Genomic DNA, 18,201 nt, shown 5'->3' on the forward strand with positions numbered 1-18,201 from the left:
CAAACAGGCGTCGGTTATTGATTGATACTATATATCTCACAATAAACTTTCCTGAAATATTAACTCACCTACGGGACACGGTGTTCGGGGGTTTTCTCGGCCTGCGTGAGAAGGTCTTCTTCCTTAAGCACAAAGTTGCGGGGGCTGTCTGCCCACCGTAGGCCGAGTTTTTTTTTTTTTTTTTTTTTTTTTTTTTTTTTTTTTTTTTTACAAATCATAGATTTTGATGTCTACATGTGCTTGATATATGATAGTCTTATTGAAAATGTTGCACCCTGCAATACAATACAATGAAAGGTATTATTATAAGAAACATAAAATGGAGAGAAAATTACTGCAAAAATGAAGGGTCCACAAGGGCTGATCTGCCCACTTAACGATAGCCACAGGTTGCAATAGCAAACTTAGAAGGAATTGCCACACAAGTGTGTTACCTCCCCTAATTCCTTCCAATCTTCAAACATACAACCAAGCAAAAGAAATAAAGCCCACAAGACCCCAATTAATTCCAACACTTGTTGCAAAAGGTGAAGCCCTCTCTGGTGGAGGTGATCCAAAGATCACTGTATCACCATATGAATATCTGATATCCCAATGGTTAGTGTGCTAAAGAAACTGAGAATTGATCCCTTTGTTGCTTGACTGCAAGGAGTAAAAGAACAAAGTATTTCAAACCTATCGGTAGTATGGTCATCAATCTTTCTTCTTATAAGTATGAAAAATAAGGGGATCTGGTCCTAACAGTATCAAAGAGATACAAACTGCAGGTCGAACTGTTATGAAAAAGAAACTCAAACCGTGTTGGAACTGAAGCAAACTAATGGTGAAAGAGTGAGGTAGTCTGTTGGAATATTTGCATGAAAAAGCTCACGTGATTGCAGAAGAAAAGCAACATGCACTAACTGTTTGTAGGCCGCATTGCAAAGATGACTTTATTTACAGCATTTGTAGCACAAGCTATTCCTTATCTACACATCTAGTTAATGACCTATTTTCAGCAACATTCATATACACAATTCACTGCTAGTAAGTAGTAACTTATCATAAAAGTAGCCATGTTGCACACTAACTACTAGGTAAAATTGTCAGATGGAGGCCCTTCATCCACTTCGAGTGCTTTTGTATAGAAGAGAAGCAAAGAACAGCAGAGCTTTCAGAGTAATGGATAAATAAACGAAGAGATGATTTGCCATGAGCACACCTTGGCATAAGAACTCTATCTGTACAGGAATTTATACGTGTAGGTGCGATGCAGCAGCATGCTCATCATATGGTGAGTTGATCAAAATTCTCTCAGATTTGAGATGCATTCCACGGATATCGAAAAGGATCGTGAGGGAAAGATCTTATGAAATATTTCCTCAAAAAAAAAAAAAAAGATCTTACGAAATAAGGATCATTAAACTTTTTACTACTAAAATGTACACAACTTAGCAAAAGAATTTACCGTTGAAACAAAATTGTAATTAATTCCCATCAGGATGACATATGATAAATGACATAAATAATCATATTTTTTTGATGAAAATAAATAATCATATTCACGCACCAATAGAAACATTTCTGAATCTTTCGGTGTGAAGCAATGAACCACCTTACTAATAAACTAAAAGTATAGATAGCAACATAATTTTTCACTTGCGAACTGAGTCTGTATTGGTTATTTTTTATTTATGTAATATCGAAACGTGAGTCCTCTTGCTAGCATGGTCCAGCTACGACTGTTTGGTTGACCTTCTTCGGTGCTCGACAGATGCACGTTGTTTGTAAGTTCAAACTATTCTTCTTAATACAATGATACGCAAATCTTTTACGCATTCTAGAAAAAACTTACGAACTGACATATAGCAATGTCAAATATATATAGGTAGCATACCCTTGAACAAATAAAGACGTCATGTACCAAAAGGCAACAAAATGTCCATATTATCTGTATATCAACATGTTCGCTTGTTGGTTTCAGCAGGGCTTATCAGCCCGCCAACAATGTTTTTCTCTCACAACAAACCAGCACCAGCCGTGCTTATCAGCCCAGAAACCAACCAACGAACATGCCGTATGTCTGTAAGTTTCAATGGTTTGGCATTTTCACAAACATTTGGCATGCCATTATCACCAGATTAATTTTGCATATGTGGAAATCCTTGTACCAAAAACCAAGATGATGTAAGCATGCAAGATTGGAGTTGTCTAATATTCGATTTATATGAGTTACACCAGTGCTGATGGCATGGAAGGGGTTACCATATTTATTTTATGAGTTATGCTTGTGTTGATGGCAAGGGTACAATTGTCATTTCTGCTTTCAACTAATAGCTAACTAAATGCTTTTGAGCCATCAATGGCACGTAATAAGAAAAACAATTCGTGAGGGCCATCCGTGCGGAAACACCGTGGGGATGTATGACTGACGCGTGGCCCATGAGACATGTGATTCACCATGGATACGTTTAAAATGATCTCATGGCCCCACATATCAGCACAGACCACACAATGTCTGCGTAGGGACGGTCCGCACGTAATTTTTCCCATAATAAGGGAAACATGATATATATGATTCAAATAATCGATAGAAATGGAGGGAATTTATAATTTCCAGTGGCACATTTAGGATTTTTTTTAGAGTTATAGAGCTTAGCCCCAGTCTTGGCATTTAGCAAAGACAAAAACATTCGGTTAGAGGATTTAGGGAGCGCACCTGCCCAAAACATTCAGAAGATGAAACGACAAAAAACAAAAATCACTCCACCTCGGATTTAGTTATCACTAACGCTCTCCATATTCACCAAACTAAGGGGGCGAATGTTTAGATACTAATAAAGAGCATTAAATATAGATTAATTATAAAACCAATTATATAAATTGAGGCTAATTTGTGAGACGATTTTTAAGCCTAATTAATCTGCCATTAGCATATGTTTACTGTAGCACACGTTGTCAAATCATGGACTAATTATGCTTAAAAGATTTGTCTCGTAAATTAGTCGCAAGTTATGTAATTAGTTTCGTAATTAGTCTATATTTAATACTCCATGGATATGTCTAAATATTCGATGTGATAGGAATTTTAGGCGGCTTGTAGAAACCAAACACTCCCTAAAACCAGCTAATCTTGCTATCATCAAAACCTCCCTAAAAAAAGATGGTTAGATAATCTCCGCTTCACTTCATTTGGCACTTTAGGGACCGTTTGGAAGAGCTCCAGCTTGATTTTTTTCGAAGAGAATCACTTCTAATTAGGTAAACACTCGGAATGACAACTGATTCAGGTAGATATCAGGAGAGAATTATTTCTCCATTTATACTATAAATTCGGAGGTTAAAAAACCCTGCTCTCTGTCATATTTAGACGGAGATCCGCACATAATCAATTCTCGTCTGCTCCCCGTACTGCTCTCGTATGAATGCAACGAAATCACTCCGCGGGAGAATCCGGAGCAGAGCGAGCCTTCGCTCTCCGTGTCCTTGCCAGCTCCGTCGGGGCCATCGCTCCATCCGACGTGGCGCAACATCCATACACTTGGCCCTTGGCTGGCCCAGCAGCCAGCAGAGACACCGAGGCCAGGTCGGACCCACCAGTCTGACCCGACCGAGCGAGCCAATCGCCGTCCGCTTGTCCGGGACGAGACGAGCAGGAGCAGCCAGCACGCCGCCTGGACGCCCCCGCCCTCCGCTTGTCCGTCTCCCACTCTCCCTCCATTTCATGCCCTGTGCCCGCGGCCGTACGGCCACCCCGCACGCACGCATCCACCACCATTTCCATTCCACCACCGTCCCGTCCCCCTCCGATCCGGCCGGGACCCCCACTCCGCCCAGCCCCAGGCGCCCGGGCTAGATCCGGCCCACGCGCCTCGCTCCCCCTTCCCCAGTCCCTAACCGCCGCGGCCGCTGCCATCGTCGTCGTCGGAGCAGGGGCGCCGAGAGGGGAGGGGCACCGCGGGCAATGGCGCGGCGGGTGCGGCCGTCGCACCTGGTGCTGGCGCTGGCGGCGGCCTACCTCCTCCTCGTCTCCCTCAAGTTCCGCCGCGTGCTGGACCTGGCCGCCGCCGACCTCGCGGGGGACCCCGCCGCCTTCTCCTCGCCGTCCTCCTCCGACCACCTGCCCTCGCCCGGGTCCGTCTCCTCCTCCTCCGCCGCCTCCACCTCCTCCGACGCCTCCACGGCCTCCCCGTTCCCGGTCCGCCCCTTCTGGCACCGCTACGACCGCGTGTCCCTCCCGGACCTCGCGTCCCGCAACCGTTCCGCGCTCGACCGCATGGCCGACGACGCCTGGGCGCTCGGCCTCACCGCCTGGGAGGAGGCCGCCGCCTTCGCGGGGGACCCCTGGGCGCTGCTGGCCGCCGCCACCTCCCGCGCCTCCGACGCCGCCAAGTGCCCCTCCGCGGTGTCCCAGCGCGCGCGGGGCCGGGTCGTCTTCCTCCCCTGCGGCCTCGCGGCCGGGTCGTCCGTCACCGTCGTCGGCACCCCGCGCGCTGCTCACAGGGAGTACGTGCCGCAGCTCGCGCGGATGCGGCAGGGGGACGGCACCGTCATGGTGTCCCAGTTCGTGGTCGAGCTCCAGGGCCTGCGCGCCGTCGACGGCGAGGACCCGCCCAGGATACTCCACCTCAACCCCAGGCTCAAGGGGGATTGGAGCCAGCACCCGATCCTCGAGCACAACACCTGCTACAGGATGCAGTGGGGCACTGCGCAGCGCTGTGACGGCACGCCATCTGACGACAATGACGACAAAGGTCCTCTGCGTCTTCTTGTTTCATTCTTCTTATTCTTCTTCTTCGGCAACTCTATTAGATGTTCTAACTACTAACTTGCAACACCAGCCCATTTTAGGATGATATGATAGGCACACCTAGTATCATGTTTCTGTTTTAATAAGTAAAAAATAGTACTAGATGGTTTGCAATGACTTCTGTTCAACTATGCCAACTGCTTCTTACTAACAGAGTTGGTAGTACTTCCGCGGAATTTTAAGGGCATGTACGAACCAGAGACCGGGTATCGTCTCTAAGAGAGTAGAATCTGACATAGAGACAATTAAAAAGACTGGTCGTACAACCCAGAGACGGAGGGTCGTCTACAAGCAATTTAATGCTTTGCATGTAGCCAAAATCAATCATGAATATCAATTTGTATATCATTGTGTGGCCATTTTGATGGGAGACAACAGTTTGTTATAAAAAACGGCAAGGGAATAAACAAACATGCATAAACAGGCTATTCGTTTTCTCTTGTGAAATTAGCACACGCAGAGACAGATCATCAATTAACCGAAGCAAGCACACTCAGAAACTTAGCTGAAATGAGCACTGAAACTTAACTGAAATGACCACCATCCAGTTTTCAGAAATTTAACAGAAACTTAACTGGACAAAAGTTTCAGAACATATCACCACCATCAAAACTAAGTATGCTACAGGGCATAGTTAGTTTCAGTACCAATACATATAGGAAGTCCAAATTACCCTAACATTACATTGAGGCTATTGATTTTGTAAATGCAGAGATTCAGATAAATGTGACCACCACACAACAAAGATTCAGATAACTGAAACACTCACTCCATCACACTTTAAGTGAAACAAAAGGAACACTAGGCAGCTATATGTGAACTCTGAAATCTGAACTCAGACGTCTAGGACATGTAACTAAAAAGATCAATGGCTGAAACTTGATAGGACCATAGGTGGCGATGCACACTCTGTTCTTGCCAAATTATTTGTGGACCATATGTACTTTTCCTAGCCGACGCTTGACATCGCGGCCGCCGACGCGCTCCATGTAGGGACAGAAAAGAGAACAGATAGCAGTTCATGATCTCAGTTTGCTCATACAAGTCTTCAGAACTGCTATTTTTCTGAATTGGAACATAACTGAAATCAGATAACTTGATGCTTAACTGAATGTCGGCCTTCAATTATCAAATTGCAGCTAGCAAGGTAGTTGACACCATGCAGTTCTGATAGATAAGCATACAGGTAGAACTGAATGTCACCGGCACTAAATCCTGGATGAGTGTGGAAGTCGACCACCCTCCCCTCACCAAACCCTTCAATAGGCTTCACAGATCAAGGAATTGCTAAATGAGCGCACAAATCATCCCCTCCACTTTGCAGCTTGCAGCTTCAGCTTGCACGCATGTAAGGGTCGCACAAGAGGTAGAGGTTCTTCACCAGCACCGCGGGGCCACCGGCGCCCGCGGGGACGCACAACTCGACGGCGCCGGCGCTACCGTCGACGAGCTCCATGTCCTCCTCCCTGGGCGCGCGCTCGATGTACCCGCCCAGCACAACCTTCCTGTTCCTCGCCACCACCTGCCGCTCTTGGCCCACACCGCCGCCGTCATCGCCACACGCTCGGGATTTTGCCGCGATAGATTCCTCCCGCGCGCGCAGACCACAATCACGCGTGAGAGAGGGCTTGGGATCCTCGCATCGTTGAGTCGGGGTGACGGGCACTACAACGCTGCTGGAGCCGTCCTCTCAGCCTCGGAGCACGAGCCTTCCTCGTCGCCTCGCGAGATGACACAGTGTCCGTCTCCAAGCTTGGACGGGGTGTTTTTACAAAAACGGCAACGAAGAGACGGGCTGAAAGGACCCATTGTACATGCCCTAAGCCACAATTTTGTCACAGTTGCCCCTTTTCCTGAATTTACCTCCTACTGAGATTAACATTTATGGCTAGTACGGATGGTTTCAATGCATAGGAGTAGATAGCAAACTATCAACAATTCTCTGCACGTTCACATCTTTGCCATTTTTACCTCGTGTTCCTGTTACATAATTGTTAGATAACTGTCTGCTGTTATAACTGTCTGTCAAACTTAGACCGAATAGCCACAAACTTCAAATTGTCAGATCCTTTATCACTTATAACATCCCCTTCCTCTGTCCAGAAAAAAACACAAAAGTGTTCCCTCTCTGTCGTTTATTGTGACACTAGCATATTTGGCTAAAACCTACAATTTCATTTTTTCCCCAACAGTCGATGGATTCCCCAAATGTGAGAAATGGATACGCAATGACATTGTTGACACAAAGGAGTCCAAGACAACTTCATGGTTGAAAAGATTCATAGGGCGTGCAAAGAAGCCTGCAATGACATGGCCATTCCCAATTGTAGAGGAGAGGCTATTTGTTTTGACTATCCAAGCTGGAGTTGAAGGTTTCCACATTTACGTTGGTGGTCGACATGCGACATCTTTTCCTTATCGACCAGTATGTTCTTAAGACATGTTTATCTGCTGTTCCTTTTAAAATTTATTTTTGTTATGATATCTAGAGTAGACACTTAGGGGTACCAGGTGATTATTTTCAGGGGTTCACTCTTGAAGATGCAACGGGATTATTTGTTAAGGGTGATGTAGATGTACATTCAGTTTATGCCACTGCTCTTCCTATGTTGCATCCTAGTTTTTCTCTTCAACAAGTCCTTGAGATGTCAGAAAAGTGGAGGTCTCGGCCACTACCAAAAGGTCCTGTTTCCCTTTTCATTGGAATATTGTCTGCATCAAATCATTTTGCTGAGCGCATGTCTGTGAGAAAAACATGGATGCAGGCTCCAGAAATTAAGTCTTCTGAAGCAGTGGCTCGATTCTTTGTTGCACTGGTAAGCAAATTATCCATCCAAATAAATAATATTTGTAGCTAAACATTTTAGTCCTAACATGCTAACACAAATTCAAGTTGTCGATATTGCTTAAGTGTACACCTAAATACCCTTAACGATTAGTCATGCCTTAAGACGGTGTGGTAGCCCTGTTATTTCTGGATCTGATTTGTGCTAGATCAAAATGCATCTTCAGGTCTATGCAGTATAACTTGCAATCTGTATTTAATTCTATGCCTAGTAAAATGCAATAGCATGTAGTGTTGAAAGTACATATTATCAACTGTATGACTGCACCTGCTTGGTGTGAGAATTGAGAAATTGCATAAATGTTAAAGACTCTGGACTGTCTGCCATCCACCCACTTTTAATCACCATGCTTCAAAATTTCAAATGCAATCATGAATCATCTTAAAACTTAAATTCTGTGGTATAGCTACTTGCCTACTCACCTGTTACCATCCTCCATCCTTACTGCCTCACCATTTATCGTACTTTGTGAAATATCAAACTGACTATCATCATCTGGCGCTGAATTCTCAGTTTTTCAATGAAATTTATGCACTCCAAACAACGATGGTTGGAAATATTAGTGGCTTACATTTTCTTAGAGAAAATATAAATGTGCTTTAGGAAATGATAAATGCTATTTGCTTCATCATGATAAAATTGTGTTTGCAGAATTCCAGGAAAGAGGTCAATGTAATGCTGAAGAAAGAAGCAGAATACTTCGGAGACATTGTCATTTTGCCATTTATAGATCGCTATGAGCTGGTTGTTCTTAAGACAATTGCTATTTGTGAGTATGGGGTAAGACACTTGTGCCATTATAATGCCAAATTTGTGTTGTACTTCTTGCATTTGTGTTTGTCAATGTCAACTAAAGCGAACTTGCAATGGCTTGTGATCTGTTTCTATCTATGCTCAATAATTGTGACTGTTTTCACATGTTACTTCTAGGAGAAGTTAAGCCCTATAAGGCTAACATAGGCTAATGGACTATGCCAATCATGAAAGTCACTAGAACTTTTAGTTGCCATACAAACATGTCAGCCAATAATAAGCACTCTGTATCGACTAATCATGAACTTGACTGTTGCTCTTTATGACCTTACAGGTCCAGAACTTGACTGCTGCAAACATCATGAAATGCGACGATGATACATTTGTGAGAGTAGATGTGGTTCTGAGACACATAAAGTTGCATAGTGACGGCAAACCATTTTATATGGGGAACCTTAACCTCTTGCATAGACCATTGAGAACTGGAAAATGGGCAGTTACCGATGAGGTAATCTCCTCATTACAATGCAGGTGTTGCCAACATTGGCAATATATGCCCCTCAGTTCCAACCATGTTCATCTGTGTAAATTGCAGCCCATCTTGTGTCACCATCACATACCAGTATACCACATTTTCTTTATTGTCTGTCCTGACTCCTGTCAATAAATTACCACAGGAGTGGCCTGAGGATATCTACCCGCCATATGCAAATGGACCAGGCTATGTGATTTCTGGTGACATAGCAAAATTCATCGTGTCACAGCATGCCAATCAGAGTTTAAGAGTGAGTTTGTGCTGGTTCCTTCTCCATATTACTTTTCACATAAACTTGAATTCCTGATGTACAAATCGGGCTGTCTTGCAGCTGTTTAAGATGGAAGATGTAAGTATGGGTCTATGGGTTGAGAAATTCAATGCAACAAAGCCTGTCCAATATTCCCACAGCTGGAACTTCTGCCAGTATGGTTGCGTGTTCAACTACTACACAGCCCACTATCAGTCACCTAGGCAGATGCTGTGCTTGTGGGATAAGTTGATCCGTGGTCAGGCTGGTTGCTGTAACTACAGATAGCTAAGCGAAGCAAAGGATTGCTGGACGCTGTCCTCTCTTCATCATACCCCGGCCAGGTTTAGTTTGGTTGGCTGGTATTCTCCTTTTTGACACGATCACTGGATCTACATCGATAGTGTAGGTGGTGTTGCTCCTCTATTGCCGGCTCAATATGAGCTAAAAGCATGGGTGTGAGATAGGAGCTTGAAGATTTAGGAAGCTCCAACCAGATGGTTAGTGTTTTTACACGATCTGTATTGGTCCAACTGTGGCGTAGGCGTCCTTGTTCTTGTAATTGATCCAATTTTTTTGATGTAGTAGGCCAGACTAGAATGTCCAGATCAGATGTACGTCTTCGTTCTTTCCTTATATACAAGTTATAACTAGACAAACTGTTCCCTGCTCTTTGCAGTCTCCTGATGCTGAAATCTTCAGCATTGCTTTATTTCAATCACTTTGTCTTGACTGTAGTTCTATAATCTTATGGCAGGATCGGAAAATAAAATTTTCGTTGAAATCAGCTATGCATACAAAATTTTTTGATGAAAATATTCCAGGAATGTGACATGAAACAATTTGTTTCTTACAGGATCTTGGGAAAAAAGGGAAATAATGTTTCACATACTACTGTTCATCTGAAAAAGGATGTAATTCTGGGTTTTGGTTGAGTCAAACTTTCTTAGCTAAATTTATAGAGAATATTACTAAAATTTATGGCTCTAAATTCATATACTATAAAAATGTATCTCATGTTGAATCTAATTACAATTAGTATTTGGTATAATTAATAATATTGATTTTTGATATATGTACAAAATCTGTCAATGGTACTCGCTCTGTTTCAAATTATAATTTACTTTAACTTTTTTGGCACATTTATTTTATTGTGCATCTAGATATAATAATATATCTAGATATATAGCAAAATGGATGAACCCAAAAAGTTAAAGTGACTTGTAATTTGAAACAGAGTGAGTAGTTCTGAAACTACAATTTTTCAAACATTGAAACAGACAGATGAAACACTGAAACGGTGAGAGAGAGAGAGATTAACTCATGAACTGCCTCACGATATAAGATGATTTCGAACTATTTATAGGCGAGCAGTGATGCAAGTGATTTGAATAACTGAAACGGTGAGAGAGAGAGATTAACTCATGAACTGCCTCACGATATAAGATGATTTCGAACTCTTTATAGGCGAGCAGTGATGCAAGTGATTTGAATAATTTGATCTTCTGAATGTCGTATAGTTATGGGAAAGCAATTAAGCAAAGTTTTGATTGACGTGGACGGAGAAATTGAAATGTGGACGGGGCCATTCGTCAGCGTCAGACAGACAAAACCGTCTCCGTGCTCGCTCGAGCCCCTGGCAACGGCGGTTGGCGGCAATGGCCGCGCTGCGGTTACCAAGAGCTCTGGCCATGGCCGCCCTGGCCGGCGCGGGCGTCCCGTACCGTCTCCCATGCCAGGAGCATCGCCTGCCCCCGCCGGTGCGGGCCTTCCCCAACAGGGCCCACCTCAACGCGCTGCTCACGTCCTACGGCCGCCGCGGCCGCATCCAGGACGCCCAGCAGCTGTTCGACCGGATGCCCCGCCGCGACGTCATCTCCTGGACGGCCCTCCTCACCGCCTACGCCGACGTCGGCGACCTTGCCTCCGCGCGCCTCGTCTTCGACGACATGCCCCGCCGCAACGCCGCCTCCTGGAACGCGCTGGTCTCCCTCTACCTCCGCGCGGGGCGGCCCGCGGCTGCGCACGCGCTCTTCTGCAAGGCGCCCGCCAAGAACGCCGTGTCCTACGGCGCCATCATGACGGGCCTCGCCAGGGCGGGCATGCTGCGGGAGGCACAGGCGGTGTACGGGGAGGTGCCGCCGCGGTGGAGGGACCCCGTGGGGTCCAACGCGATGATCTTCGGGTACCTCGGGGCCGGGGAGCTTGGCATGGCGTTGAGGGTGTTCGATGCAATGGCGGAAAGGGACGTCATTTCTTGGAGTGCTATGGTTGATGGGCTATGCAAGTATGGGACTGTGTCCGAGGCCAGGAGGCTGTTTGAGGCAATGCCAGAGAGGAATGTCGTGTCGTGGACCTCGATGATCCGAGGATATGTGAAACGCGGGATGTACAGAGATGGTCTCTTGCTGTTCCTGGACATGAGAAGGGAAGGTGTTCAGGTTAATATGATTACACTCTCGGTTGTGCTAGATGGTTGTGCTCAGGCCAGTCTTGTCGACGAAGGGATACAGGTTCACAGCTTGATGATGAGAATGGGGTTTGCAAAGGATATATTTTTGGACGATTCACTGATAATAATGTATTCTCGATTTGGCTCGATGGCTGATGCTAGAAGGGTTTTTGCTTTCATGAAGCAGAAAGACATAGTATCGTGGAACTCATTGATCACTGGTTATGTTCAGAATAACATGATTGAAGATGCTCATGTGCTGTTCAAGTTGATGCCAGAGAGGGATGCTATTTCTTGGACGTCAATGGTGGTTGGGTTTGGTAATAGGGGTTGGATGAGAGAGTCTGTTGAACTCTTTGAGCAAATGCCTGTAAAAGACGAGATTGCCTGGGCTGCAGTTATTTCTAGTTTTGTTGCAAATGGAAACCATGTGAGTGCGGTGCGCTGGTTTTGTCAGATGTCACAGGAAGGATGCAGACCTAATACTGTTGCTTTTAGTTGTTTGCTGAGTGCTTTGGCTAGCTTGGCTATGCTGAATCAGGGATTGCAAGCTCATGCTTATGCAGTCAACATGGGATGGATATTTGACTCGGCTGTCCACGCTTCTTTGGTGACAATGTATGCAAAATGTGGTAGGTTGGCTGAGGCTCATCGTGTTTTCTCATGCATTAGCAATCCAAGCCTTATTGCCACTAATTCTATGATTACAGCATTTGCACAACATGGCTTGGCTGAAGATGCATTCAAACTTTTTAAGAGAATGCAATATGATGGCCAAAGGCCTAACCATGTGACATTCTTGGGAATACTGACTGCATGTGCTCGAGCTGGTTTGGTTCAACAAGGTTATAACTACTTTGAATCCATGAGATCAGCCTATGGTATTCAACCAAACCCTGACCACTACACATGCATGGTTGATCTTTTAGGTCGTGCAGGCTTCCTTGATGAAGCACTGGAAATGATTAATTCGATGCCCCAGAAAGATTATCCTGATGCATGGGCAGCTTTGCTTAGCTCTAGTTGCCTCCATTCTAATCTTGATTTAGCAAAATTAGCAGCACAGAGGCTTCTTGAGATAGATCCTTACGACGCAACAGCTTACACAGTCCTGTCAAACATGTTCTCCTCAGCAGGGATGAAGGAACATGAAGAGATGGTAAAGGTTGCACAATTATCCAACATGGCTAGTAAGATTCCTGGGTATAGCATCATCATACAGGATAAGACTACAGAAAATAACTAACACAGAATGAGCACCTCCATCTACAGAAAACTGGCATGTCATAAGACAGGGATATTGGGTTCACAAAAAAACAATTCTAGTGCCAAGATTAGATGTCAATTTGTTGATTTATGTTAGTGCAGAATCAGTTTTAATACTTAAGAACTGAGAATGAGGAATATCTGATAAGATGATTAGTGATTTGAAGAATACAGAGCCAGGTGGTCTGGGTCAAATTTTGGTTAGTCTTGCCTCTTATATCACTATTTTCAGGATAGAATTTTCAGTACTGCAACTGATGTATTTGATTAGTAGGAATTTTTTTTTTATCCCTGTTAAGGTAGTTTTGGCAGATGTAAATCTTATCCCCATAGTAGAATGTGGTGCCATATAATGCTGTTCAGATTCATTACAATCCTGATGTTAATTGCACGTTTTTCAGAGACTGGAGAGTTGATGATACTTCTGCAAATAATTCATCTGCTATTGTTATATTGAACAACAAGAAAATCGTTGGCTGCTCACGCTTTCAAGAATATTTTGTGCATGATCTATTCTCATCAATTGTTAGAGAAGAGTCACTGAGTGAGGTAATCTTTATGCTGGTTCATCCATTTCGATCAGACAACCATACCAAGGTGAATTGGGTGATCATTAGGCTTTTCTTTTAGCAATAGAAGCTTCCAAGTAATTCATGGAGGTCTATGGGTGTTCTCAACAAAAATAGGGATTTTTCAAACGAATAAAAAAGGGATTATCTGTACCTTGGTTATAGATTTAGAGGGTGGAGTAGGACTTTGCTAAACAAGGTTTTTCTTTTTTTGGCTGAGCAAATTGCAGATTAGTGGGGAAGAGACTAATTACGGGAACACAACTTCAGCTTGCTCTTTGAATAAATAATCATGTTTCGTGACCTTTCTTTTATTCTAGTCCTCTTCTATTTTTTCCCTTGGCATTTTCCCAGTGGTCTACAGTCTACATTGTGCGAGTCATGTCAAGATCATGACAGTTTTTATATACATGGTGGTAGTTGAGATGCTTAACCATATACATCAACACAAGAACCATGACCAATCCAATACGTAACCAATTTGCTTCAACCTCAGTCACTCAATTTACTTTGTACTTATACCAGGAAGCTTGAGACATCCCATAAATAGGCCGACATTTGCAATTAAACTTTAGCTGCCATCTGTTTCTGAACCATGGATCCATTTGTTCTCTCCATCCTCTTATGCTCATGGATCTTTGTTGTAGTGTACTGGAGAAGGCTGAACAGCATGAGGCTAAGGCTTCCACCTGGACCTCCAACATGGCCAATCTTTGGCAATCTTCTCCAGTTGAGCCCGCTTCCCCACAAAGACTTTGCCCGATTTTGCACCAAATATGGCCCTCTTGTCTATCTTCGCCTAGGAACCATCGATGCCATCACCACTGATGATCCAGAAGTCATCCGTGAAATACTCATCCGGCAAGATGAGGTCTTTGCTTCACGGCCTCTGACACTGGCTGCTGTCCATCTTGCCTATGGGTGTGGCGATGTGGCTCTAGCTCCGCTGGGGCCCAACTGGAAAAGGATGAGGAGGGTTTGTATGGAGCACTTGCTGACGACCAAGCTGCTCGAGTCGTTTGCTGCTCACCGACCTCAGGAGTCTGAGCACCTTTGCCAGTTTGTATGGGCTAAATCTCAGTCCTGGAAGCCCGTGAACCTCAGAGAGGTTCTTGGCGCATTCTCGATGAACAACGTCACGAGGATGCTGCTGGGGAAGCAGTACCTTGGGATCCAGTCGGCAGGCCCCGACGAAGCAATGGAGTTCATGCACATCACCCATGAGCTGTTCTTCCTGCTGGGCCTGATCTATCTCGGGGACTACTTGCCAGCTTGGAGGTGGGTCGACCCGTACGGGTGCGAGAAGAAGATGAGGGGGGCCGAGAAGAAGGTGGACGACTTCCACCAGAAGATAATTGATGAACACAGGAGAGCTAGGGAGGCCAAGAAGACTTGGCATTCCTCCCTTGATGACGACGACGACAAAGAAGAGATGGACTTCGTCGATGTGCTGCTATCTTTGCCCGGTGAGAACGGGAAGGAGCACATGGACGACATGGAGATCAAAGCGTTGATGTAGGTATATATGCTCTTGCTATATTGCATACCCTGAAATTTAATTCAATTTGTTGAAGCTAGTTATGAGTAATGTTTTTTTCCTTTTAATTAATTAATCAAATAAAACTGAAACTTTCACATATATGTTGTTCATCATCACGAAACTAACGCATGACATGATTGTTGCTGCTACGGACACTTCATCGGTGACCAACGAGTGGGTGATGGCGGAGGTGATCAAGAACCCGTGCGTGCTCCGGTGTGTCCAGGAGGAGCTGGACGCTGTCATCGGGCGCGACCGGATGGTGGTGGAGTCGGACCTGGCCCACCTCCCCAACCTCCGGTGCGTGGTCCGCGAGTCATTCCGGATGCACCTGGCGGGGCCGTTCCTGATCCCGCACGAGTCCCTGAAGCCGACGACGATCATGGGGTACCACGTCCCGGCGCGCACGCGGGTGTTCATCAACACGCACGCACTGGGCCGGAACCCGCGTGTGTGGGACTGTTAGATAATCTACTGCTACCTTATGTGAACACAGCAAGGGAAGACGGCGCCGAAAGGCCCCCTGCTGTGATACTGTAACCGTTGCAGGTGCAGGCGCCGCACGGCTCACCTGCAGCACTGTAGGCACATGCAGAGGCCGGCGCAGAGTCAGCCCTGTATGTTGTCTAGTCACTGTTGTAGCAAGGCAGCTGTACTGAGACTAGATGGATAGAGTTGTATAAATATACTACCACGGCAACTCAGTAAAGAGAGTTCAGATTTATCATCTCACAGACAGGGCTTCGGCCAACGCTGGTGTCTTGTATTGTGTGTGCATGCTCTGTTCTCCTTTCTTCTAGCTCCAGACATAGTGTGTGGGGACATACAACGTTTGTTTGTGGTCGGCACGGCTAGTGGGTACTCGGCAACACTAGCGGGTGCTCGGCAAGACTGGTGAGTGGTTCACTCACCTGAACCGGTGATCCTGTGGGCCAACAAGTGGTATCAGAGTCGTACAAGCACCATCGCCAGACTAACCGCTGGCGACGACGGGCGGTTCGGAGATGGGCGACAGTAGTGGCACTGCTGTGGCTGCCCAGCCACGACCGGAGATCATTGTTCGCACGGTGCAGGAGGTTAGCGGCACTAGTTGGCCGACGCTGACTCACCAACTATGAAGAGTGGTCGGTGACCATGAAGGTCAAGCTCAGAGCCCGACGACTCTAGAATGCTGTTAACAAGAGCACCGACAATGAGGAGGATGACATGTCAGCGTTGGAGGCTATCCTCGATGCTGTACCGATGGAGTACAGGGAGCCATTGGGGGCAAAGAGCTCAGCTAAGGAGGTGTGGGAGGCTATTGCGGCGATACGCGTCGGTTCTGACCACGCAAAGAAGGTGACGGCCCAGCTTCTGAAGCAGGAGTATGTCAACCTCAAGTTTTAGGATGGTGAAACGGTGGAGGACTTCTCCCTCCGTCTGTAGACGCTCATCAGCAAGCTGAAGAGCCATGGCATCACCATCGACGAAGAGGAGGCGGTCTTCAAGTACCTCTACTCCGTGCCGGCAAAGTACATCTAGATTGCTCTCTCCATAGAGACGATGCTGGACTTATCCACCCTCACCATTGAGGATGTGACAGGCCGTCTGCGGACGGTGGACGAGCGCCTAGAGCAGGCGACAACAACGAAGGACAGCGGGAAACTCCTGCTGACGGAAGAGGAGTGGGCTGCTCGAAGAAACTCTAGGAAGGTAGCCTTCTCCAGCCGTGGTGGCGATGGCAAGCGCCCCGGCAGGGTTTCTTCGAAGAAGAAGAAGCAGGTCGACCCCAACGCCTGTCGGCGTTGCGGGAAGATGGGCCATTGGGCACGAGAGTGCCCAAATCATAAGCAGGAGAAGAAGGCTCAGGCTCACCTGGCGCAAGACGATGATGAGGATGGGGCCACTATCCTGATGGTGATGTTCTGTGCACTGCAAGACGTTGAGGCCAAGGAGAGGGAAGAGGCGACAACGGTGGAAGGAGCTGGGAAGGCCCTAAAGATCGTCAACCTCGACGAACCACGCGCCCAAGTCCACCTCGGACGTGTGGGCGCCGACTAGGAGCAGTGGTGGTATCTGGACTCTGGTGCCAGCAACCACATGACGGGCTCCAAGGCATCCTTCTTCGAGCTCGACGACGATGTTACTAGTACGGTGAAGTTTGGTGACGGCTCAAGGGTGGCTATCTAAGGGCGCGACACCATCATCTTCATGTGCCAGAACGGGGAGCACCGCGCGCTAACGGACGTATACTACATCCCGCAGCTGCGTTCCAGCATCATCAGCATTGGTCAGCTGGATGAGCACGGTAGCGAGGTACTGATCAAGGATAGAGTCCTTAGGATCAGGGACTGGGAGCAGCGACTTCTTGCCAAGGTGAAGAGGTCTCTGAACCGGTTGTACCTGCTCGACCTGAAGGTAGAGCAGCCAGTGTGCCTGGCGGCAAGGCACTCCGAGGAACCGTGGATGTGGCATGCCTGGTTTGGACATCTCAGCTTCGACGCGCTTGGTCGGCTGGAAAAGATGGTCCGAGGGCTACCCCACATCAAGCACGGAGGCGAGCTGTGTGATAGCTACCTGATCGGGAAGCAGAGGAGGCTACCTTTCCCAAAGGCGGCCAAGTATCGCGTGAAGGACGCTCTTTAGCTCATCCACGGAGACCTCTGTGGGCCGATCACGCCTGCTACAAACGGTGGTCGGCGATACTTCCTCCTACTCATGGATGATTGCAGTCGCTATATGTGGCTGCAACTCCTGATGAGCAAGGACAAAGCGGTGGTGGCGATCAAGAAGTTCAAGATGCACGCGGAGGCCGAGAGCGGCAAGAAGCTCCGCGTGCTGAGGACTGATCGCAGCGGTGAATTCACTTCGATGGAGTTCGCTACGTACTGCGTGGATCGGGGTGTGGAGCGACACCACACCGTGCCGTACTCGCCACAATAGAATGGCATGGTAGAGTGACGGAAGCAGACGATGGTCGGCATGGCCCAATCCATGATGAAGGCCAAAGGCATGCCGACAAGGTTCTGGGGGGGGGGGTGACCACGGTGGTGTTCATCCTCAACCATGCTCCGACCAAGGCCCTGACGAGCAAGACGTCGGTCGAAGCTTGGTATGGGCGCAAGCCGAGCGTGTCCTTCCTTCGGACATTCGGCTGCATCGGCCACGTTAGGAAGACAAAGCTGAACCTCACCAAGCTGGAGGACAGGAGCACACCGATGG

General features: G+C 46.7%; 4 protein-coding genes across 5 annotated transcripts; all 4 read left to right on the top strand.

The window, feature by feature from the left end:
- Positions 1 to 3,805: 3,805 nt before the first annotated feature.
- On the top strand, positions 3,806 to 9,834 carry LOC136535405 (hydroxyproline O-galactosyltransferase GALT2-like). 2 transcript variants are annotated; one of them, XM_066527679.1, is made up of 7 exons: positions 3,806 to 4,733; positions 6,982 to 7,214; positions 7,315 to 7,605; positions 8,287 to 8,415; positions 8,723 to 8,896; positions 9,066 to 9,173; positions 9,255 to 9,834. In XM_066527679.1, exons 1-7 carry the CDS (start codon positions 3,944 to 3,946, stop codon positions 9,459 to 9,461), a joined length of 1,932 nt encoding a protein of 643 aa, XP_066383776.1. In that variant the 5' UTR covers positions 3,806 to 3,943; the 3' UTR covers positions 9,462 to 9,834. The 2 variants fall into 2 exon arrangements, with proteins under 2 accessions (XP_066383776.1, XP_066383777.1); XM_066527680.1 differs by lacking the exon at positions 8,723 to 8,896.
- Positions 9,835 to 10,544: 710 nt separating this feature from the next.
- Positions 10,545 to 13,228, top strand: LOC136535404 (pentatricopeptide repeat-containing protein At1g53600, mitochondrial-like). Its single transcript, XM_066527678.1, has 2 exons — positions 10,545 to 10,576; positions 10,694 to 13,228. Exon 2 carries the CDS (start codon positions 10,832 to 10,834, stop codon positions 12,869 to 12,871), a length of 2,040 nt encoding a protein of 679 aa, XP_066383775.1. The 5' UTR covers positions 10,545 to 10,576; positions 10,694 to 10,831; the 3' UTR covers positions 12,872 to 13,228.
- An 827-nt stretch (positions 13,229 to 14,055) lies between these two features.
- On the top strand, positions 14,056 to 14,979 carry LOC136535407 (cytochrome P450 703A2-like). Its single transcript, XM_066527681.1, has one exon. The coding sequence runs from the start codon at positions 14,056 to 14,058 to the stop codon at positions 14,977 to 14,979; it is 924 nt and encodes a 307-aa protein (XP_066383778.1).
- Positions 14,980 to 15,133: 154 nt separating this feature from the next.
- LOC136535408 (cytochrome P450 703A2-like) lies at positions 15,134 to 15,466 on the top strand. Its single transcript, XM_066527682.1, has one exon. The coding sequence runs from the start codon at positions 15,134 to 15,136 to the stop codon at positions 15,464 to 15,466; it is 333 nt and encodes a 110-aa protein (XP_066383779.1).
- Positions 15,467 to 18,201: the final 2,735 nt, after the last annotated feature.

The sequence above is a fragment of the Miscanthus floridulus genome, unplaced genomic scaffold (assembly GCF_019320115.1).
Source record: "Miscanthus floridulus cultivar M001 unplaced genomic scaffold, ASM1932011v1 os_2772_2, whole genome shotgun sequence".
NCBI classification, from domain to species: Eukaryota; Viridiplantae; Streptophyta; class Magnoliopsida; order Poales; family Poaceae; genus Miscanthus; species Miscanthus floridulus.